Source organism: Lutra lutra, chromosome 16 (genome assembly GCF_902655055.1).
Source record: "Lutra lutra chromosome 16, mLutLut1.2, whole genome shotgun sequence".
Taxonomy (NCBI): domain Eukaryota; kingdom Metazoa; phylum Chordata; class Mammalia; order Carnivora; family Mustelidae; genus Lutra; species Lutra lutra.
The window spans coordinates 17,877,638-17,899,430 of record NC_062293.1 but is presented as its reverse complement, the minus strand read 5'-3'; the positions used below and the strand labels follow the sequence as shown (position 1 = coordinate 17,899,430).

Genomic DNA, 21,793 nt, shown 5'->3' with positions numbered 1-21,793 from the left:
GTGCCTGCTCCTTTCTCAGCCAGGATGCTGCCTTTAATCCTCTGTTCCCCAGCCCCCGCGCTTCTCCTTGAGACCGCCTTGGTGGTCTCCAGATTCTCTCGCACCTCGCCTTTTTCCATAGGCGCCCCCATTCTACGATCCTGGGGGTGTGGGCATGCGCGCAGAGTTGGTCCAGGGTGAGACAGGTTGTGGGGGTCTCCGCTGGCCTGAATCCGCGCCCCCGCCCTGCCTTGGGGTTCTCATTTGCAGATGGTTCCCTCCGGTCACCAGCTCCTCTCCGGACTAAACAGAGGAGGACAGAAACAAGGGGTGGGGGGCCCGAAAGGGGGTTCCCACCTTCTCAGTCGGGAACCGAGAGGGGGATCCATCCCTTGCGCCCCAACGCCGCACCATCATGGGTCTCCAAGCCGCGCTCGCAGCTGCTGGCAATCCTCGACCAGGAGGTCTGCCCCGCCTGACCCCCAGGCCGTGACCCCCCCTCCTCCCCTCACCCAGACCCCGCCGATCCCCGGCTCCGAGCGAGCGGGAGCATGCGGTTCTAGGACCCGGAGGCGCCGCCGCGCGCGCCGCCGCCTCTGCCTGGCCTCCGCCGCCTCCCGCTCCAGCAGGTGAAGCGGCGCCCGCCGCCCCCTCTGCGGCAGGTGAAGCGGGTCGGCCGCCCCCTCCCCGCCGCGCCATGGCTGCGGCGGACCCCCGGCCCGCGCCCCGCGCCCGCCCCCTCCCTCCAGCCCGCCCCCCGGGGGCCGGGTGCGTAGCGGCGGCGGCGGCGAAATGCGGTTTGCGCGCTCGGGGAGCGACAGCAGAAGTTAGAAAATCGCCGAGGGGGGAGCCCGCGCCGCAGCTTCCTGCCCCCGGCCCAGCCCTCTGGCCCCCGCGGCCTGCAGCCCGACTTCCTCCCCCCACCCGGCAGCTCGCCGCCCGGCTTCTCGGACGGGGCCGCCCCGATGGGACGCCGCGCCCCGGCCCTCGCGCGCCGCTGAGCCGAGCGCCGCCGAGCCGAGCCCGCGCCGCAGCCGCCCGCCGCTGCCCTGCTCACACCCCGCTCACCCCTAGGCCCTCAGCCGCGTCCCCGGTCCCCCGGAAAGCTGGATTTCCGAGGCTGGAGGCGCCTGGCCGACTGGGTGGGGACCACCATGGGCAACGCGGCAGGCAGCGCGGAGCAGCCAGCGGGCCCCGCCGCGCCGTCCCCCAAGCAGCCCGCGGCGCCCAAGCAGCCGATGCCCGCGGCGCGAGAGCTGGAGGAGAGGTTTAACCGGGTTCTGGTGAGTGTGACCCGCCGCGCGCTGGGCGCGGGCGGGGGGCAACGGGGGCTCGGCACGCGTCCCCGCCGCGGGGGGCTCAGGTACCGCTTGGAGATCCCTGGCCCAGTGGCTGCCCCTACAGGGGGTGGGAGTGACCGTTGGTGCTTTCAGAGTGACTTAGCACTCTCCCCCCCCAAAACTTTCTTCTGCAGTCGCCCAGTCTGCCTCCCCAAGACACCCCCTTCCCTGCCACTCCTGGGTCTAAAGGTCTAAACAAAAATGTCCTGCGAGGAAGTTGGGAGCCCAGCACGCAAGGGGGTCCCCGGGGGATCCCCTTCCGCACTGCACGCAGGCGGGGCCACCGGGCGCAGGTCTGGAGCATCTGCTGGTGTCTCAGGGCTAAAGATGGACAGGTCACATCTTAACGTGCTGGGAGCTGGAGACCGAGTTCAGGTGTTCGGTCCTGATTCGTTCGTGCCTGGGCAGCTGGGAGCTGGGTCCTCAGATCACACAGAGGGAGCGTCTGTGTTTCTCACCCTCGACCTGTGCAGGAGAGATTGCCTGTGGGTCCTTATCTTGGGCATTTCCTCCAGCCCACTGAAGGGATTAAGGTCAGGAGGGGTGGGGTCAGGATGGGTTGGCCACTCTGGTTTGGGGTGGTGCAGAATTCTGGAAACCCCTGTCGACTCACCTTCCCCACTATCGCCTGCTGGAGGAATTGGGGGGCTCGGAGACTAAGCCCCTGGGGAGAGAGCCATCAGCTGGGGCTGAGCCTGGAAGCAGTCAGGATGTGTTTGGGGAGGGGCTTCAGAGCAAAATCAGGGCTCCCTAAGACCGGGTGGGAGGCAGAAGTAGGGAGGGGGAAGGGCCACTCATTCTCACTTCCCTCTCCCTACCTCAGCCCTGGCCCAGGCTCCCTTCTCTAACTAATTGCCTGGTGGCCTGTCTGCTGTCAGCTCCCTTGCTGGACTCTGGGTGACAGGCGAATGAGGCCGTGCTTTTTCCCAGGGGCACTTCGCAGCCTAAGCAGGCTGGCATTGCAGGTCTGAGCATGGGAGCCCAAGGGAGACTTAGGTAGTTGAGCAAAGCTGGTGTGTGGCAGTGCTCAGTCCTTTGTCCCTTCCACCTCCTTGACATCATTTCCCCTCCCTTGGCCAGTCACTGGGCAGTGCTCGCCAGATTCTCCACGTGGCCCCTCATCAGAGTTTCTAGAAATCTTGGCTGCCCCTCTCCCAGAAGGAAGGCTAGGAGGGGTTTGGAGGAGCTATAGGGTACAGTGGGATTTGGTTAATCCTTGTGAAGGCACCTTGCTTGCTTGGGGAGAGGGAGGGACCCGGAGGGACACCTCACACTGGGTCAGGCCCTGATTACCCCATCTCTCCACCTGCTTTCCTTTCCCCAAACCCATGGCCTGGCAAAGCTGAGCTGAGCTGAGCAGATGGGGGAGGGGGGAGAATGAGGAGAGACAGTCTCTGGGGGACCATCTGGGGAGCCTGAGTTGGTGGTGGATCCCTGGACCCCTGCCAGCCTGACGGTGGGGGGTGTTATAGGTCTGTCCTTCCCCCTTAAGTGTGTGTCTGTGGACAGGGGTGGGCCAGGCTGTCAGAGGGAGGTTCCGGCCCCCGTCCACTCTCTGTTAGGTACACACTAGTGGGCAGGAGTGGTGTGAATAATTCAGACCAGTGGGAAATCCAAAAGTCAAATGGTGAGTTTCTGATGCATGTGTAGTTCTTGATTGCCCTGCTCTTGTTTTGGCCTTAGCTCTGATTGGCTGGGTCTGATGCTAACTGCCTTTGGGAGTCCCTGAGTACCAGGGCGTGGAGGGCGGAGGCCCAGGGCCGGGTCTGAGAGGGTGTCTTGGCGGAGAAAGCAGCGGTGGCTGGGTAGAAATCTAGAGCAGCAGCACCCATTGGGGCTCAGCTTTCCACCCCAGCCCGCAGGAACCCCAGTGTGTTTACACTTGGCCTTCTTTCTGGGGAGGGATCAGTCTGTCCCTTGTGTGAGCAGAACACACCCCACCCAAGGTCGCTTGGCTAAGAACCTGGCTCCCCTCACTCCCCACCAACAGGGGCATGAGCCCCGCCCTGGGGTGACGGCCTTGGCTCCTGCCTGCAGCTGCCTGGGCTAAGTATTTGGCTAAAACCACGAGCCTGGCAAGCAGTATTGCAGGGCGCGTCTCCATCAGAGCTCTGCCTCCGTGGCCAGAGAGGAGTCCTGTCCTTACTGACTGTCTGAGAGGAGGAGGAGAGCCTCAGACAGCCAAGTGATGGGCCCACTGCCCACCAGGAACCCCTGAGTCTTGACAGCAAAAGCATAGCCCCTTTGTATATTGTCACATGGCCCCAGGGGAGCTCTTCCTTTAGCTTAATGGCAGCCCTTTGGTTCCTGGTGGGGAGTAGGATCCTGAGACCCCAAACCATGCCTTGGCTCCTGGCTGTGGGTGAAGGGTGCTCCCACCAAGGCCTACGCCAGACAGGAGATGGAGCTCTCTCTCCCTTTCCCTGCCATGGCCTTTCTCCCATGCGGGGGGGGGGGGGGGGCGGGCTAATTTTCTAAGGAGGCTGTGAGAGAGAGGGGTGCCCCTGCTTAAAAAGGGGGTGGGGAGGAAGAACAGGTTGAGCCAGGGTTTTCCGGCTGCTGCCTTAGCAACAGTGGAGGAGCGATGGCTGCCCAGAGACATGGGCCTGCTGGTGGGAAAACCAGCCCGCCAGACGCCAGGCTCTTGCCTCTCCTACACTGTGCCCAAGGCTCTTGTCTTCCTTGCACACCTTCCCCTGTAAGGGTCGGGGTTTGGGATGACAAGGCACTCTTTCCAGGCCTTCCGGAAGTTCATGCTTCTGGCCAGGCATAGGATACCCCTGATCTGTCTGGTCAAGGAGGAGCCTGTGTCCTTGGGGCCAAGGGACCAAGGGAAGGTGCCCCAGATGTTGGGCTGGAGGTCGAGGGTGATGCTGACCGACATGGAGGCCGAACCATTCAGAGATGAGTTTTCCTGCTGGGGATTAGCCCCCTGGCATGCCCTTAGCATGTGCCCAGGGGTATAGACATTTGGGGAGGTTGTGTGGGGAGGTCAGGATGGCCCCACTCAGGGTGTGGATCCTGGAAGTCTTGCTTTCAGTGGGACCCCTTCCCTGAACTCCCTGGCCTACATTGTGTTGGCTGGTGTACTTCTCTGGCGCGAGGCAGATGAAGTTTGGGGACATGTAGCTGTAGATAGGGGTGATCAGGCCCTGGACCTCTCATCTCTGGGGTGTCTTACACGGAGAACCCCAGTGGGGCTGTGGGCAAGTGGGCACATGCTGGGCTGGGCAGGCGCTCGTGGGTGACATTCTTAGCGGGCCAGGCTGGCACACGCTGACCCTGGAAACCCAGGGATGTGGTAGGCATGATTCATGGGGACATCTGGGTCCAGTTGGCAAAGAGCTGGGTGAGATGGGCAGGAGCAGGTGGGGCTCTGGGGGCTACCTCTGCATTTTTCCCAGGCGCATGGGGCCCTGGAAGGTGGCTCAGGCCTTCCCGCCCCTGAGAAGGCCAAGGGTCACTAGAGGGAAAGGCAGAGTAACTTCCTGAGCTTTGAGTTATTACACTGGGGCGTTGGGTTTTCTCTTTGCCACTTACTACCTGGGTGACCTTGAGCAAGTTACTTGACCTCTCTGAGCTTCAGTTATCCCCATGGGTAGAAAGAGGCTGGCCTTTGCGGACTGTTGAAAGATTAAGTGGAGTTTGCCTGACACAGAGCAGGTGCTCCAGAAACTCTCCCTGACGGTGAGGAAGGGGATGACATGGGAGAGGGTAGGGCCCTCTCCAAACTGGAGGCCTTCTAGGCCCTTCTAGACTGTGCCTTTCCCCTCTTCCCACCTCCATGACCGACACCCACCAAGGCTGCCAACTTCAGCCACCACAGGCCAGGCTGCCCTCGCTGCCATCATGCAGGTCCGCAACAGTGGGGCCTAGACCGAAAACTGCCTGGCGGCCGGAAACCACGAGAGGGAGGGCCCACCTCTCCTGAAGGGTGGGGCAGTGGTGGTGCTAACGGTAGCTGTGTGCACATGGGGAGGGGGTGGGGAGGCCTCCACTTCCCTCTGAGAGACGGTGTGCTTGTGTGTGGGGGGGTTCCCCAGTGAGTAAGAGCTCAGTGTGGGCAACAACAGGAAGCGTAGGGTGCTGGGTGGCAGGAAGTGGGGCTGGCTGTTCTTGGTTCCTCAGACTGGGGGGACCGGGGCCAGGCTGGCTGCAGGAGACCCTGGGGGCTTGGGACTGAACATTTCTTGCTGTCCTCAGTGAGAAGGAAACTGAGTCTTCTTGAACCAGCTTGCCAAGCAGGTCAGCTTGGGCAAGCGACTTAATCGCTCTGTGCCTCAGTTTCCCCTTTGTGAAATGGGGATCATCAGAGTATTTGCTGTGTAAGCTTCTTTTTGAGGTTTAAGTGATAGGTAGATAGAAAGCACTTGGAATGGCACTTAGCCCAGCGTGGACGTTTGGGGAATATTTACTGTCGTTGCTGTAATTCTCCCCCCAGGGCCTGGATCGTCTGGGCAGTGCCTGCCATCCTGGTTCCCACCTGGCTTGCCCTTGTCCCCGCCATGGGGACCCTTCAGCCCTGATGGGAGAAGCTGTGAATATTTTTGGGTTCTTGGCACCTAATCCTGAGGCCAGTCGGCCCAGAGCCCTCCTCTAAGTCTGGGATTGCCTCTAACTGCCCCAGAAAATCTATATACTGGAATTTAAAAACTTGGACAAAATGGATTGTTTTTGGAGATGCACTGAGAGCTCTAAAAACCAAGATCGAGGCCATGGAGAGGTGGGCCGAGGGGAGATGCATGGGGAAGTGGGGGCTCCGGGGCACTTCCTGGCTTCTGGGCCCATCAGGCTATGGAGGCCCTGGAGGGCTGGTCTGAGACTGGGCCTGGTAGCCAAGTTCAAGGGCATTCTGGGACTCAAAGGGCCAGACGTCATGAGGAGAGGGTGGGCAGGTGGGCCGGGACGGAGTCTGAGCCCAAGCTGAAAGTGAAACCGGAGGGTGTGGCTGTGTCCTGAGGCAGACAGAGCCGCTCAGTCTCCAGGGAGACCCTTCCAGATGTCAGCACTTGGGGGGCAGTGGGTCGAGGCAGAGCTTGCCAGGGGCTGGTCTTGGAGTAGTGAGGCTGGAGGCCCCTCTTGGCCCTCAGGACGGAGGGGCGGGGAGGGAGGACGGGCCCCACACATTCTAACAGAAAGGTTGGGGAATCAGCTCCTTTTCTTGGCCACGCCCTCAGAGATGGGTCTTTTCTGCCTCTTCCTCTGACCCAAAGCCTCAAGGGCAGCAGGGAAAGGGGGGCTGAAGGGTCAGTTCAAGCCAAGCCTTGGAGGCAGGTCTGTTGGGTCTGGACGTGTTCACAGACTTCTGCTTATCACACTGGCCCTCCCTCGGGGTCTTCAGTGGCACCCACCCCATCCCCCAGTCTGGGAGATGCCTCTTCATAGTGTGCGTCACTGGAAAGTATTATTACATCAAAACACAGCTTCTCCCTGAGTATTTCCAGGAGCTCTGGGCGCCGTGAGGCAGAAGGGAAGTGTGCCTATTTTACAGAGGGGGAAGCTGAGGCTCAAGGAGAAAGAGAAGTCGGCAGGCTAGGTGGGCCCAGAAACTGGATCTTCGGAATCTGGCCCAGGTTCTTCTTCCACTCCCTGTCCCCTCACAGGAGGCAAGTGTCCCCCCACCACACCTGGCCTTCCCTGTCCTTTCCTGTCCCATGTGAGCGCGTCAGCCAACCCTCGGCTTCTCTCCCAGCCCCCCACCCCATGGGACTGCCTCCTTGCAGAGGGCCCTGAGTCTGGGGTCTAGGGCCTGATTTTCCAGGAGGGTTTTGCTCCCCCCTGAGCGAGTGGCACCCTCTGGTTCCTGTCACGCTCCTCAGGGTCCCCGTCTCTTCGGTGGGCTCAGTGAGGAACAGCTGCTCATTAGTGCTCCGTGCTGTCATGGCTATTTCTGATTTCCGAGCCTAAATTTAGCCTGTCTGGCAGGCGGGCAAGTAGCCTCGGGGGCTTGAGCATGCCCAGGTGGGGAAGGGGCAAAGGAGTGGCCTGCCTGCCACCATGGTCAGAGACAGGTGGACCCTGCCGCAGAGGCCTCCCCCTCCCCAGTAATAACCCCGGGGCAGACCCCAGGGAAGAGAGCCAGGGCACTGGTTCAGTCAGCTCTGGGCTCAAAGCTGGCCTGGCTGCCCGCTTCCTGGCTTTGTAACCTTGGGCAGTTCATTAAACTAATCCGTCCTTGTACTTGTGAGATGGGACCGATGGTGCCGATGGTGGCGAGGGTGTCCCCTGTGTAGGGGAGCTCAGAGCAGTGCCAGGCATGGTAAGCGTCCAGGCAGAGCTGGCTACCACATTTATTGGGGACATTATTAGCATTAGTTGTGGTCTCTAGAAGGGCCACTGGAGCCATTGCAGGAACCAGACAGGTCCCTGGGGTGGGTGATGGCTTGGAAAGACCCCTGTTGGGAAGCAGCTGTCCCTGTAAGGCTCTGTTGCTGGAGCTTATCCACCCCTCTCACTCCTGCTCACTCCCCTTCCCTGCCACCCGCCTCTCCAAGTCGGCCACCGTTCCATTTTCCCTGACATTGGTGGCCCCCCGGCTGCCTCCTTCCCCCTGAGCCTTGCCCTGCTCTGCCCTGCCCCACCGTGGATCTCCGTGGGGTGGGGATGGATCAGGAGAGACCAAGGAGAGAGAGAGACGGGGATGGAGAGTGGTCCAAGGGAGGCCTTCCCCCAGCTCCAAGGGCCCTTCGTGGGCAGTGGGTGCTGTGGTGGCAGGAGCCGTTCTGGCCCCTGGCGCCTTGGGGGAAGGCAGCAGATGAGACAGCAGCGGTTTCCCTAATCCAGGGGCTCACTTTCGCAATCGGGAGAAGAATGACGTATCCTCATCCCCAGCTGGCCTGGGGGGCCCGGTGGGTAGGCAGTTTCACCTCTCAAGTGGGGCCCCAGCCGGAAAGCTTGGGCAATGAGGGCTGAGAGCACCCAGCTTCCTGTTGTCTGGGACTGACCCGAGGCAGTGATTGTTTTGGGGGGTGAGGTCTGGCCAGAGCCCCAGAACTGGGCCCGGCCCCCCAGAGAGGAAGCTGGCTAAGGAGCCTCGGGTGGGTGTGGCCCCCTCTGTGCTCCAGCTGGGCCTCCTCTCAGGCCCACGTGACTGAGGATGTGTCGTGAGCCACCAGAGCTGGTGACAGGGGCCCCTTGACTCTGGGCTGGGGATTCCTGGGGACTCCCACAGCCCCAGTGGGACAGAACTCCTTGAGGGCAAGAACGGCCTTTAGGGCCTGACTCGCGGGAGACTGTCTTTTAGCCTGGGGTTTACGGAATTGGGTGATCGGCGCCATCTTCTGTGTCTATTGGGAAGACACACGGAGTTCAAGGGGGCCAGGGACCCCCTGGAGCTGGTGGCATGGGACAGGACCCTGTGTCTGCCCTAGGAGGGAGAAGCTGGCCAGGCACATCTGTGGCTGGGGGAGGAGGACCAGGCAGAGCAAGGCTGACCTTTCGTAGCTCCTGAGGGGAGTCCCAGCCTGGGCCACCAGCCGCACAGACCCAGTGTGTCGGCTGCTGGCCCCACTTCCTGTGGCCGGGTGACCTTCCCCAGGAATCCCCCTGCCCGTCCAGCTGAGATGGGCCTGCTTGGAATTCCCTGCCTGTCTGACTAGCTCCCTTGGCTCATGTCAGTCTCCTGCTTCCAGAAGTGATGAGGACGGAGGGGGCTGGAGAGGAGGGTTGAGGAGGAGACGTCCAATGCCATCCTGGCAAGAGATTTCCCAGTGTGTGTGAGACACTGGTGCCCTGGGCCGGGACCGCACGCAGTCCCCATGGTTTCTGGTGGCACGCAGGAGTGGGCCACAGCTCCTGTGGCTGGAGACGGAGCCTGCCCAAGTGGGAGAAGAGATGGTACCCCCTTATGGCACATGAGGAAGTGAGTCCGGGGCTGCCGGAAGTCCCAGAAGTTAGGCTGAGAATCCACGCTCCGAGTGTCACGGCAGACGCTCCGGAGAGGTGGCGTATGGATGACAGAGCCCAGGCTCTGGGGTCAGGCAGACTCAGGGCCAAATCCCAGTGTCACTTTCTAGCTTTGGGCCAAGGGGAGGGTGCTCTGCCTTTGGGCCTCGGTTTTCTCATTGACTAATGCTGTTTATGTCCCAGGGAGAGAGGGTGACGGGGATTCACGTGGATGACAGATGTCCTAGGGACCTGACCCCTCATGGCTCCTCTGAAAATGCCCATACCTTGTCCCTCCCACTGGGGGCCCAGGCTCAAGATCATTCCCTTGTCTCTCCCCCCACCCCAGAACTGCATGAACTTGCCGCCGGACAAGGTGCAGCTGCTGAGCCAGTATGACAACGAGAAGAAGTGGGAGCTCATTTGTGACCAGGTGGGTCCCAGGCCCCTTCTGGCAGCGGGGTACACTGCCCTGGCCAGGCTGGGGCTGGCAGGAGAGGGGGGCACTGCCACATTGCCCATGGGGCCAAGACCCTGCCCAGAGGCCTGCATAGCGTTTCCAGAGTGTACTGGGGGTGTCTTCAAGACTCTAGGGTCTCCTTCCCTCGGACATGGGTCTCTCCAGGGACCTTATGAGTCCCTAGCAGGGCTGGGTCCGCCCTCTGAAGGGCTGGCAGGGGTAGTGTGGGCTGTCAGTCCGTCCAGCCCGGCCATGTCACCATCCTCCTTGCGGAGCTTCTTGGAGCAGCCTCTGTTGACCCTCCAGCTCAGGGCTGGGGAGGAGAGGGGGCAACCCCAGGGCTGGGCCTCTTTGACCCCATGGGAGGTGAGGAGGAAGGGGCAGGATCCCTGTCCTCCTTTCCTGGGGGCCAGAGGAGCTACTGGCAACCAAGCAACAAGCCAAAGGTAACCGTTCCCAAGTGGCAGAGTGAGTCTAGACGCTCGGCCTCCTGGTGCTTGGGTAGGCACCTGGCTTTACCACCTCCGTGGCTCCCTGGCTGCCCTTGCCTCTCTGGCTTCTAGGGCTGCTGTCCGTGGTAGCAGGGAAGGCCCCTCTCCCTTGGCTGGGCCTGGTGGGGCCTGGATGCTACAGTCCTTTGGCGAGGGAGGGAGGCTGGGGGTGGGGAGCTGGGGAGCAAGAAGCCTCCCCTGGGAGCGAGGGCTGGGCCTTCGGCTCCTGCTAATGGACCGGAATGGGATGAGCAGGCCATGATGGAGTCTGGGGGGTAAGGGCTGGGCCACGGAGGGAGGGCAGGGAGCTGCTTCAGAGGGGGCTGTGTTTGGGGTCCCTGCCACTTGGCCTGGCATCTCAGGCTGGGGACTCAGAGGCCTGGGAGAAGTGGGAGGCTGAGGGGGGTGGCTGGGTGTTATCTGGGGGATCTGGGTGGGGAAGGATGGGAGCTCCTCCGCTGGGGGGCCCTCTGCTGTGGCCCCTGCTTCTTAGTGTGAGTGGCTCTTAGAACCCTGGGTGGGGCAGGGAAGTTAGGAGCTGCTTTTTTGAGCATGGAAGGTGGGCACACGCAGGTTCCCACCAGCACAGGTGAACGGGACAGCTGGGAAGGGGCCCTTAGTGTGTTCTTCCTCCCTGGACTCCCAGCTCTGGACCGGTATGTGGCCCGGGGAGGGCAGGGGGCTGGGAAGGTACCACCTACTGGCCGGTCCGTGTCCCCTCCCTGCCCCCACCCTGGTCACCAGGGTGGGGTGTATGGCACTAGGGACACCTCCAAACCCTGCCCCCGCCCCGGACTGCACTAGGGCTGCAGCTTGTGACGCCATTGTGGGGAGCGAAGGTTCAGGACTGGGGTCTTCTAACGTGCCCTGGTGGGTGGTTTGGTTAGACCTTTGGTATTTCAGAGCCTGGAGAGCCTGGGGCCTGGGGTCAGAGCTGAGGATGGGATTCTGGGGCAAGGGCTGGGGTAGCTGTGGCTGGTTTCCTGTTCACCCCACTCCATCTCTCCAGGAGCGGTTTCAAGTCAAGAACCCTCCCACCGCCTATATCCAGAAGCTGAAGAGCTACCTGGAAACTGGTGGGGTTGGCCGCAAGGTAGCAACGGACTGGATGTCTAACCTGGGGGTATATGTCTCCCCCTTTTTCTCTGTCCCTTTCCCCTTGCACCTGCCAAGCTCTGGGCAGCTGGAGTAACTGTGTCAATCAGCTTTTTGGTGGGCTTTGTGGGTATGTGTGTGAGTGTGGGTGTTTATTTTTAGGGGCTGGAGGGGGCCCGGGGCAGTCTGCTCGGCCCAGCTGCGGATGCTTACGTGGGTCCACTCGTGTGTGCACTCCAGCGTGTGTGAGCACCATGTGGCCGTGCGTGGGTGTGTGTGTGTACTATGTGCATGTTTTTGTGTCCACATATGGTTGTGAGTGTGTACCCTTGGGTCCATATATAGAGGTGTGTGCACCCCATGTGTCCATGTGCGGATGCACTGGTGTCATATCTGTACCCACGGTGCTTGTGTATGGATGTGCGTGTGCGCGTGTGTGTGCGTGTGCCACATGTCTGTGTGTGTACCGTGTTCATCCGTGTACGGGGCCATGTGTAGCCCGAGATGCTTGATCTGCCAGGCAGGTGTGTGGAGGTGGTGGGAGAGGCTGAGCGTGAAAGGCCAGTGGTGGGGGGTGGGCAGGGGCTGCTGGCTGCTGCCTCCGCGCTCAATGGGCCTGTGGGAGGCCCTGGGCTTCACCCACCAGACTCTCTTGTTCTTGGTCCCCAGTTTAAGAGGCGAGTTCAGGAGTCCACACAGGTTCTGCGGGAGCTGGAGATCTCCCTGAGGACAAACCATATTGGGTAAGCAAGGGCTCAGATTTCCCTCTTCGGGGCCTGGGAGAGCGCTGCCCCCAGGTGGGCTTCTGGGGCTTCTCGTTGCTGCTCGCCTTGCTACCGGGGATGGGCCCTGGCCGCGCCTGTTCCATGCCCAGCCTGGGCAGGACCTCTCTCCTGGCTGGAGCTCAGGGAGCCCTGTGCCCTGCAGGTGGGTGGAAGAGTTCCTCAACGAGGAGAACCGCGGCCTGGATGTGCTCCTCGAGTACCTGGCCTTTGCCCAGTGCTCCGTCACGTAAGCCCCCCGCACCCACCCTCATACGACTCCTCAGAGCCCGGGTCTGTGCCTTCCTGTCCCTCGTCCATGCCTCTGGCTGTGTCCAAGCAGTGCTGCCCTCGAGCCTACCCTGGGCTCATGCGCACCACACCCACATGGTGGGTGATGCCACTTCCTCAGGGCCTGCGTGGATAGGGAGGGACATGGCCTGGGGTGGCCAGCTGGGACCTGGGACTTCCTCGGCCCCCTCCTCTGCCCAGCACAGCGCTGAGAACAGCCCCTGATCTCCCCTGCATGTCCGTCCATCTCTCCCCTTAGCATCCCTCGCCCTGCTCTCAAGGGCCTCTGAGCTGCAGGCTGCCCAACCCCATCCAACCCCTGCAGGTATGACATGGAGAGCGCAGACAATGGGGTCCCCGCCTCAGAGAGGAGCAAGCCCCTGGAGCAGTCTGTGGAAGATCTCAGCAAGGGGCCACCCTCAGCCTTGCCTCCCCAGTCCAAGAGCCGCCACCTGACCATCAAGTATGTGGGGCCTCTTGCAGGATGGTGGGGGGAAGAGAGGATTCACCCCTAGACTGCTGCACCCTGCCAGCCCCACCCCAGGCTCTTGGGGGTGGTGGGAGCAGCAGCCTGGCATTGGGGGTCCCAGTAAGGGCCTCAAGCAGGGCTTGAGAGATGGGCATGTTATGAAGCCTTCCAGGGGTGGGCACCTAGAAACTGGAATCTGGGTGGGTCTGGGATAAGAAAGGTGTTTCTGGGTTGGTGAGACCTGTCTTGTACCCTTCTAACCCCCTCTTCTTTCCTGTGCGGCCTCCAGGTGCCCCCCCTCTCCCCGGTACGTAGCCACCTGGGGGCAGGTGCATGCCTGGTTGGCTCCCTGGGTGGGGGTGGGGTAGGGTGTTCAGCGGACACCCCTGGGTTCACCTGCTCTGGCTAGCCTCCCCACCCTAATGCAGGACATCCTGCTGGGAGGCAGGGAGAAGGAAGGAGACAGCCCAGGAGCCTCATGTGGGCCCCCAGCTTCTATCCTTCCAAAATTGGTCTATGGGCCCAACTTCACATTAAGCCCCAAACCCTCACAATATGTTTCTTTGTTTGCTCATTCATTCAACAAATATTTTTTAGCCTTTCCTATGTATTAGGCATGGTGGCAGGTGCTCAGGAAACAGATCACCCTGCCCTTGGGAGCCCCTGGTCTAGAAGGGGACAGTGTTTGACAGGCTATCATGGAGGTGTGAGCAGGAGTTCTGAGAGGGGAGGTAGCTACTGGGAGAGATAGCTCTGGCATAATGTCTTGCAGATGGATACGGGCTCTACGGGCAGTGGTGGGGACAGGGAGGGGCATTCCAGGTGGAAGGAACAGCATAAGCAAAGACAGGCCTATCGGAGTAATGACAGGAGAAGGACAATGTGGCAGTTGGAGGAAGGAGGTGGGGCTTCCTGGTGTTGTTGGAAACGTGATAGAATTGTCAAGACGCACTGATGTGGAAGTCATGATTGGCAGTTCTGCAACAATGAAGAAGAATCACATATTTCTTAGTGAAGAATAATCGAGGACACGCATAGCACTTACTATGTATCAGGCACTGTTCCAGGCTCATTTCATATCCAAAAACCCCATCAGGAAGGTACTATTATTACCATTCCTATTGTAGAAATGAGGAAACAGAGGCACAGGGTGATCAAGTAAGCTCACCTAGTGTAAGTGGTGACCTGCAATTGGAACCCAGACCATCTGAATTCAGAGTTGGCCTTTCCAGATGGCAGATAAGCCCAGGACACTGGGAGCGCCACCTTGTGGAGAGCACTTCCATGGTGGTTTCCAAGCATTGGCTGTCTTCCCTCTCTAGGCTGTCTACCCCCACAGCACAGCAACACTTTTTGTACTTTCTTTCTTTTCTTTTCTTTCTTTTTTTTTTTTTTAAAGATTTTATCTATTTATTTGATAGACAGAGATCACAAGTAGGCAGAGAGGGGGGAAGCAGGTTCCCCGCTGAGCAGAGAGCCCGATGTGGGGCTTGATCCTAGGACCCTGGGATCATGACCTGAGCCAAAGGCAGAGGCTTAACCCACTGAGCCACCCAGGCACCCCATAGCAACCCTTATTGATGCCAAGTTGCGGTTAAGGGTCTTTGCCTTCCTCACTCCCTCTGCCCCCCTTGCAGCATGCCAGGCCCTAGTCCTAGGGACCGAGTGGTGCCCTCCAGTGGCCTCTTTAGTTGGGTGGATGGGAATCAGTTGCCTAATGTTCCAGATGTGCCTGGGGCGGGCCGGCGGTTGGAAGCCTAGTGTAGGACTCAACCCCTGCTGCCTCCCCCCTACCCCACCCAGGCTAACCTCTGCCCACAGCAGGAAGGCCCTGCGGAATTCTCGCATCGTTAGTCAGAAGGATGACGTCCACGTGTGTATCATGTGTTTGCGCGCCATCATGAACTACCAGGTTGGTCAGTGGGCATGAGGCACTGGGGTACCTGGGAGCTGGGTCTGTCCTCACCTGGGGCTGCCTCAGCCGCCGAAGTTCAGGGACCCACTGTCCCACCCCCCCGACCCTGTTCCCCACTGGAGAGCCCTGGGGATGGGGGCTGTTGAGTGTCTTGAGGCTTAAGGGGAAGCCCAGATTTCTGCCCCCTCCTAGTTGGGCCCTTTGGACTGCCCTGGACATGACTGGGGTCATGGACATGCCTCTGGCAGGGACCTAGGCACAGCCACCAAAGGAAGGCTGAGCATAGCGAACTCAGGGACAGCCGCTCTGGGTGATTTTGTCTGAGGAGTGGCTGGTGCAGCCTGCCCTCCTTCATTTAGCAGGCCTTTGAGGGCTCCCTGTTTCTGGGGTGCTGAATCCTGACACTGGCTTTTGAACAAAGTTATTTAAAAAGAGGGACCAGGCTTTGGCAGCCACAGAAAAGGCTATAAAGAACTTCCCAGGCCTGAGGCAGTGAGACCAGAAGGCAGGAGCCCTGCCAGTGCCTGAGGTGCTGGGTGCAACAGTGCTGGCAGTCCTGGGGGTCTGCCTGGAGGAGCTGACCTTTCCTCTCTCCCCAGTCTGGCTTCAGCCTCGTCATGACCCACCCGGCCTGTGTCAATGAGATTGCTCTGAGCCTCAACAACAAGAACCCCAGGTGAGGCCTGGGCCCCTCACCTTTCTCCACATCTAGAGTCTCCTGCCACTTGACCCCTTGCCTACTCTGCTCCCCAGTTCTCAGGACTACTGGCCAGGCTCATTCCAGCCCTACTCCCCATCAGCTGCCCTCACTGTCCTCCCCCAGTCAGGCCCACTCCCTCTCCTTGCTGTGGGGCTGACTTTCAAGGGATAAACTGGCCCCCCTGTCCCCAGGACCAAGGCTCTGGTGTTGGAGCTGCTGGCGGCCGTGTGCCTGGTGCGAGGAGGGCATGACATCATCCTGGCGGCCTTTGACAACTTCAAGGAGGTACTGAGGCCCCCCACCCGCAAAGGGTGCTTGCTCTCTGGGGCCCCTCGGAGTCCTGTGGCTGGCAGTTGTGGCCTCTGCTGGGGGCAGCTGGGAGTGCTGGGTGGGCATTTGGGGAGCGCAGGGTGGGGATAAGCTGGAAGGGGGAGGCTTTCAAGGGCAGGTACCAGGTGATGTAGGGGCACTGCCTGGGGTGACAGGGACAACTATGGGGATCTGCTGAACCTCTGACCCTCAGCCTGGCCGGATCCAGACTGGACTTGGCCCATGCATCTCAGAGTTCTTTGAATACACCTCTGCTGACACTGGTTAAGTAGATGCATGAGAATATGATGCATAAGGTGGGATATGGTCATTCATTCCCTTAATAATATTTGTTGAGTGCCTACTGTGTGTCAGGCACAGAGTGGGCCCTTGGGTTGCATCAGTGAGCAAAAGAAACAAGGCAGGGGAGGACAGATAATGAACAATACACTAAATGAACAGATCACATAATGTATCTGAGAATGGTGCATGCTCTGAGGAATAAGTCCAGGTTGCTGGAAGGGCAGGAAGAACGGGTCACAGGGTGGGCAGGGAGGCCTCGTGGAGATGGTGAAGTTTGAGCAAAGCTGTGAGGGAAGTGAGAGGCTTGGTGTGGTAGGGATCTCAAGTAAGAGCACACCAGGCAGACGGAACAGCAGGTGCAAAGGCCCTGAGGTGGGAAGGTGCCAGGACAGCAGTATGGCCAATGCAGTATGTGAAGGGAGGGTTGCGGGGGGGATGGAGAGGGAGGGGAGGTTTTGAGCAGAAGAGCGATGTGGCCTGACTTTGATTTAGTGGGGAGGTGCCTGTAGAAGCATGAGGTGGTGGCTGGAAATGGTTTGGGAGGTGTGTTGCTGGGGCCCTCGTGACAGCCATTCTCCCCATGCAGGTGTGTGGAGAGCAGCACCGCTTTGAAAAGCTGATGGAATATTTCCAGAAAGAGGACAGCAACATCGACTTCATGGTGAGCTCAGGAGGGTCTGGCTATCCTCCATGTAAGGAGGAGCAGGGGGCCCAGGTCTCCAGCTTCTGGGCTCTGCTCCTGAGTGACTGGTGGGAGAGGGAAGCTGGAGGGAGAGGACCTGGAAAAGAAATGTGGGTAGGGGCAAAGCTGGGTTAGTGGTATGAGAAATGGGGAAAAGGAGAGACTTGGGAGTAAATGGGGAACAGAAGGCTCGGAGCACCCCCATCCGGAGGGTCACAGAACTGCTTGTGGGCCTGCTCCCCAGGTGGCCTGTATGCAGTTCATCAACATCGTGGTACACTCAGTGGAGAACATGAACTTCCGTGTCTTTCTGCAATATGAGTTCACCCACCTGGGCCTGGACTTGTACTTGGAGGTGAGCCCTGCATCCCCCCCACTGGGACTTAACCACTAGGCAGCTGTGGAGTGTGGCTCTGGGCTCAGCGGCATGGGTGCTGAGGTTGGCAGATCTGGTTCAAATCCCGAGTCTGCCACTTCCAAGCCCATGTGACTTGGGACGGGTCTCTTCTCTCGGAGTCTCACTTTTTCCGTCTGTACAAGGAGAGAATCATAAAGGTAACGATGACTCTAAATAGAATGAGGTAGAACATTTTCTGCCACCTTCCAGCCACGTGGTCCGTGGAGCTGTTATCTCAGGCACCAGAACAGGCTCCGGGTGGCCCTGGGCATGTCTGGCTTTGGGAGGATCAGCCTCAGACAGGTTCAGCCTCAAGAGCATAATGGGGAGCACGGAGATACTGGGCAGAAGTGGGAGCAGGCTCATGTCAGACGGGCCCAGGGCCTAGAGGAGTTCCTTGCCCTGGAGAAGGTGGGCAGAGGGCCTTGGTGCTTCCTGGTCCAGCCTGTGCAGAGAAGCTGCAGGTACCCTGATTCCTTCGGGAGGCCTTTGGGATTGGATTGGGACTTGGATTTTTCTAAAAGCCAAAAGGCGAAAAGCTGGAGGGGATGATCTAACCATACAAGGGAATATTACTCAGCCGTGTAAGGGGATGAAGTTCTGATACACGCCACTGCATGGATGAACCTTGAAAGCATTATGCTAAGTGAAAACAGCCAGACACAAAAGCCCAAGTACTGGATTCCTTTATGTGAATGTCCGGAAGAGGCAGAAGGTCTGCTGGCAGTCGCCAATGGTTGGGGGAGGGGAGAGTAAGGACTGACTGCTAACAGCAGGGTTTCTTCTGGGGGGATGAAAATGTTCTGGAATAAGACAGTGGTGATGGGGGCACCTGGGTGGCTCAGTGGGTTAAGCCGCTGCCTTTGGCTCAGGTCATGATCTCAGGGTCCTGGGATCGAGCCCCGCATCGGGCTCTCTGCTCAGCGGGGAGCCTGCTTCCCCCTCTCTCTCTGCCTGCCTCTCCGCCTGCTTGTGAGCTCTCTCTCTCTGTCAAATAAATAAATAAATTCTTAAAAAAAAAAAAGACAGTGGTGATGATGGCACAACCCTGTGAATATACGAAAAACCACTGAATTGCATGCTTTAAAATACCGAATTTTATGGAATGTGAATTATATCTCAATAAGAAATTAAAAAGAAAAAAAAAAGCTGGCTGGGGCTCAGGCCCTTTCCTCCAGGCTCCCGGGCTGATGGGGGTAAGACCTCTCACCTCGGGCCTCACCCTGCTCTTTCCGTCTCGGGGACAGAGGCTGCGGCTCACGGAGAGCGACAAGCTCCAGGTGCAGATCCAAGCGTACTTGGACAATGTTTTTGATGTGGGTGCGCTGCTGGAGGACACGGAGACCAAGAATGCTGTGCTGGAACACATGGAGGAGCTGCAGGAGCAGGTGGCCCTGGTGAGAGCTGCTCCTGAACTTGGCCTTGGTTTTAGGTGTGAGTAGGGGGTGGCTGGCTGCCTGGCCCCCAACTTTGACCCGAATCCAAATCTTGAATCCTGTGGTGTCTTTCTCAATGAGCCTTCGCTGGGTTCCTACCCTGCGGGACCTCTGAAGTAGGCAGGTCTCCCCTCTCCCTGCGCTCAGAGCCCGCACCCTGGCTTGGGTGGAACTAGGGGCCTGTCTGTGGTCCTAGCCCAGTTTCCTCTCCACCCACCTCCCTCCTCAGTGGTGCCTGGGTTCCTCCTCCTGAGAGAACGTCAGTGCCCTCAGGATCTTACCTACTTGGGTTCAAGTGCCAGGCTCTGCCCACCCGCCAGGCACCGGGTGCTAAGCACATCCGGAAGCCTCCCCCAGCCCTGCAGGCAGGCATGCCTGCTGCCGCCCCCTCACCGGCGGTGCCAATGCCCAGCGGCGGGTGGGAGCTCACCATGTGCTGTGCCACAGCTGACAGAGAAGCTTCGGGACGCGGAGAACGAATCCATGGCCAAGATTGCCGAGCTGGAAAAGCAGCTAAGCCAGGCTCGAAAGGAGTTGGAGACCCTGCGGGTGAGGCTGGGGGCAGAGGGGGCCGGGCCAGGCGCGGGCCGGGCTCCCAAGAACTCACCGGTTGGGGCTTCTAGGTTTGACACTTCCTCTCCCGGGGCAAGAGGGTGGGGGCTGTGTGCCAGGCTTGCTCGGAGGCACTCACCTCTTCTCTCCCGGGGCTCACAGGAGCGCTTCAGCCAGGCGACCTCCATGGGCGCCTCCAGGCGTCCCCCTGAGCCTGAGAAAGTGCCTACCTCCGTCCCAGCGCGGCCCTCCGCCCTAGAGCTGAAGGTGGAGGAGCTGGAGGAGAAGGGGTTAATCCGTATCGTGCGGGGGCCCGGGGATGCTGTCTCCATCGAGATCCTTCCGGTCGCTGTGGCAACTCCCAGCGGCAGTGATGGCCCGACTCCTCCAGGAGTGCCCACCCTCTCGCCCAGCCCAGGTAAGCAGGAGCTTCCGGCAGGGTGGGGTCGGCATGGGGGGAAGCAGGGACTGGAGGGGGAGCCTGGGGACATCTCCCGCCGGGAGAGTAGGAGAGGTAGGTTCAGGGTTGTGGGCGTGGCTCAGGTGGATGCGGGGACAGTAGACCTGGACCCAGTGCGCCTGCGTAGGCAGGGGAGGTGGAGGCGAGACCACCTAGGTTCAGAATGTGATTCCGGTTCCCCCGTACCCCACCCCCCATTTTGGGTTCTCGGTTCTCTCCAGGCTCAGATCTCCCACTTGCCGCAGAGCCGGTTCCGGGAGGAGCACCCCCACCGCCACCTCCACCGCCACCTCCCCCACTTCCCAGCCTCCCCCACCAGCAGGAAGTCCCGCCTTCGGCACCCCCACTGGTCTCACCCCTCCCTGGCGGCTCCGAGCCCCCACCCCCGCCACCGCTGCCCGGAGACTTGCCACCCCCACCCCCGCCGCCACCGCTGCCTCCCGGCACAGATGGACCAGTGCCTCCGCCACCTCCCCCGCCTCCAGGAGGTCCCTCTGGAGAGTCCGGTCCTGAGATGGCCTCAGGTGAGTGGACCACCAAGGGCCGGGGTTTGATATGGAGGTGCCTAGACCTCAGTGTCCTCCTGGACCTGCTGTATGTGGGCGGGGGGGGGGGGGGGGGGGGGGGGGGGGGGGGCTCCTATTGCCTTCTGCCTGTCCTGTCAGGTCATTCTGGACCCTCTGTCCCACCAGCCACCCCACCTCACCTCCCCAGTGCTCAACCACTCTCTCCCCATCCCAGGAGTGAAGACCAAGAAACCCATACAGACCAAGTTCAGAATGCCACTCTTGAACTGGGTGGCACTGAAACCCAACCAGATCACGGGCACTGTGTTCACTGAGCTCAATGATGAGAAGGTGCTACAGGTAAGTGTGACCCTGCCTCGCTTCCAGTGTGGGCACTGGGGGAGGAGGGGACTCGGCCTGGACTGTGCTCCGTCATCTCCAGCACCCCATTGTATAGATGAGGGTGTGGAGGCCCAGGGATGGGGGTTAAGCTAAACAGGGTTAGTGCATCTGATAGGCAGTGTGTCCTGACTCCCTTGGGGGCTTTCCCCTCCTTCACTACAGAGGGCACATCTGGCTTCTACAGTCTGGCCTCTTTCTTCCTTTTTTAATTTTATTTTTTAAAGATTTTACTTATTTATTTGACAGAGAGAGATACAGTGAGAGAGGGAACACAAGCGGAGGGAGTGGGAAGAGGGAGAAGCAGGCTTCCCCACAAGCATGAAACCTGACTTGGGGCTTAATCCTAGGACCCTGGGACCCTGAGATGAAGGCAGATGCTTAATGACTGAGGTGTCCCTCTCGCTTCTCCTTTTAAGCTTCTTTCCCACCACCCCCACAGGCAACCAGGGTTTCAACATTTTTTTTTTTTTTTTTTTAAGAGAGAGAGCAGGGTGAAGTGCAGGAGTGGGGCAGAGGGGGAGAGGGAGAGAGTTCCAAGCAGGCTCCAGGCTCAGTGAGGAGCTCAACATGGGCCTCACTCTCATAGCCCTGAGATCATGACCTGAGCCAAAATCAAGAGTCAGATGCTTAACCAACGGAGCCACCCAGGCACCTCTAGCCCTTCTAATTCTACTTTTAGTTTTCCAGAAGGGTTGTGTTCTCTTGCTTCCAGGCCATTGCTCATGCTGTTCCTTCTGCCTGCAATGCCCTTCCCTTTCCCCTTTTTACCCCTGGCCAGTTCAGCTCTTCCTTCAGCTCTAAGGGCTTGGAGTGCAGGTCCCCAGGGTTGGGTGCTGTTCTTCCTCCTCGATGCTGTTTGTTCTCCCCCTGTCTCCCCCATCAAGGTCGAGCTGGGTTACTGGTTTGTTTCTCTGCTGGTGGTGTGGTCAGGGCTGGATGGCTGGTTCAGCTAGGAATGTAGCAGACCCCAGCTGGCCCAGCCTCACCTCCTCTCCCTGTATCCTCAGGAGCTAGACATGAGTGACTTTGAGGAGCAGTTCAAGACTAAGTCCCAAGGTCCCAGCCTAGACCTCAGTGCTCTCACCTCCTCTCCCTGTGTCCTCAGGAGCTAGACATGAGTGACTTTGAGGAGCAGTTCAAGACTAAGTCCCAAGGTCCTAGCCTAGACCTCAGTGCTCTCAAGGGTAAGGCAGCCCAGAAGGCCCCCAGCAAGGCCACCCTCATTGAGGCCAACCGGGCCAAGAACCTGGCGATCACCTTGCGCAAGGGCAACCTGGGGGCTGACCGCATCTGCCAGGCCATCGAGACGTGAGTACCTCTGCCCTGTGCTTGTGAGTAAACCCATCCCCTCTACTAGGCAG

General features: G+C 59.7%; 1 protein-coding gene across 7 annotated transcripts in view; it reads left to right on the top strand.

Moving 5' to 3' along the window:
• The first annotated feature begins 795 nt into the window (after window positions 1–795).
• The window catches only part of FMNL1 (formin like 1), a 25,392-nt gene continuing 4,394 nt past the window's right edge, over window positions 796–21,793 (top strand). Inside the window, exons 1-18 of one of the 7 annotated variants that reach the window (XM_047706358.1) lie at window positions 796–1,262; window positions 9,553–9,636; window positions 11,164–11,247; window positions 11,919–11,992; window positions 12,177–12,260; window positions 12,627–12,764; window positions 13,060–13,077; window positions 14,574–14,682; window positions 15,285–15,361; window positions 15,577–15,670; window positions 16,584–16,658; window positions 16,924–17,034; window positions 18,324–18,473; window positions 18,960–19,061; window positions 19,227–19,482; window positions 19,746–20,048; window positions 20,266–20,390; window positions 21,538–21,740. In XM_047706358.1, the coding sequence (XP_047562314.1) occupies window positions 1,134–1,262; window positions 9,553–9,636; window positions 11,164–11,247; window positions 11,919–11,992; window positions 12,177–12,260; window positions 12,627–12,764; window positions 13,060–13,077; window positions 14,574–14,682; window positions 15,285–15,361; window positions 15,577–15,670; window positions 16,584–16,658; window positions 16,924–17,034; window positions 18,324–18,473; window positions 18,960–19,061; window positions 19,227–19,482; window positions 19,746–20,048; window positions 20,266–20,390; window positions 21,538–21,740 (2,216 nt within the window). In that variant the 5' untranslated portion in view covers window positions 796–1,133. Of the gene's footprint in view, window positions 1,263–9,552; window positions 9,637–11,163; window positions 11,278–11,918; window positions 11,993–12,176; window positions 12,261–12,626; window positions 12,765–13,059; window positions 13,078–14,573; window positions 14,683–15,284; window positions 15,362–15,576; window positions 15,671–16,583; window positions 16,659–16,923; window positions 17,035–18,323; window positions 18,474–18,959; window positions 19,062–19,226; window positions 19,483–19,745; window positions 20,049–20,265; window positions 20,391–21,537; window positions 21,741–21,793 lie in introns of all 7 variants that reach the window. The other 6 variants (XM_047706353.1, XM_047706355.1, XM_047706351.1 and 3 more) reach the window with 6 other exon arrangements.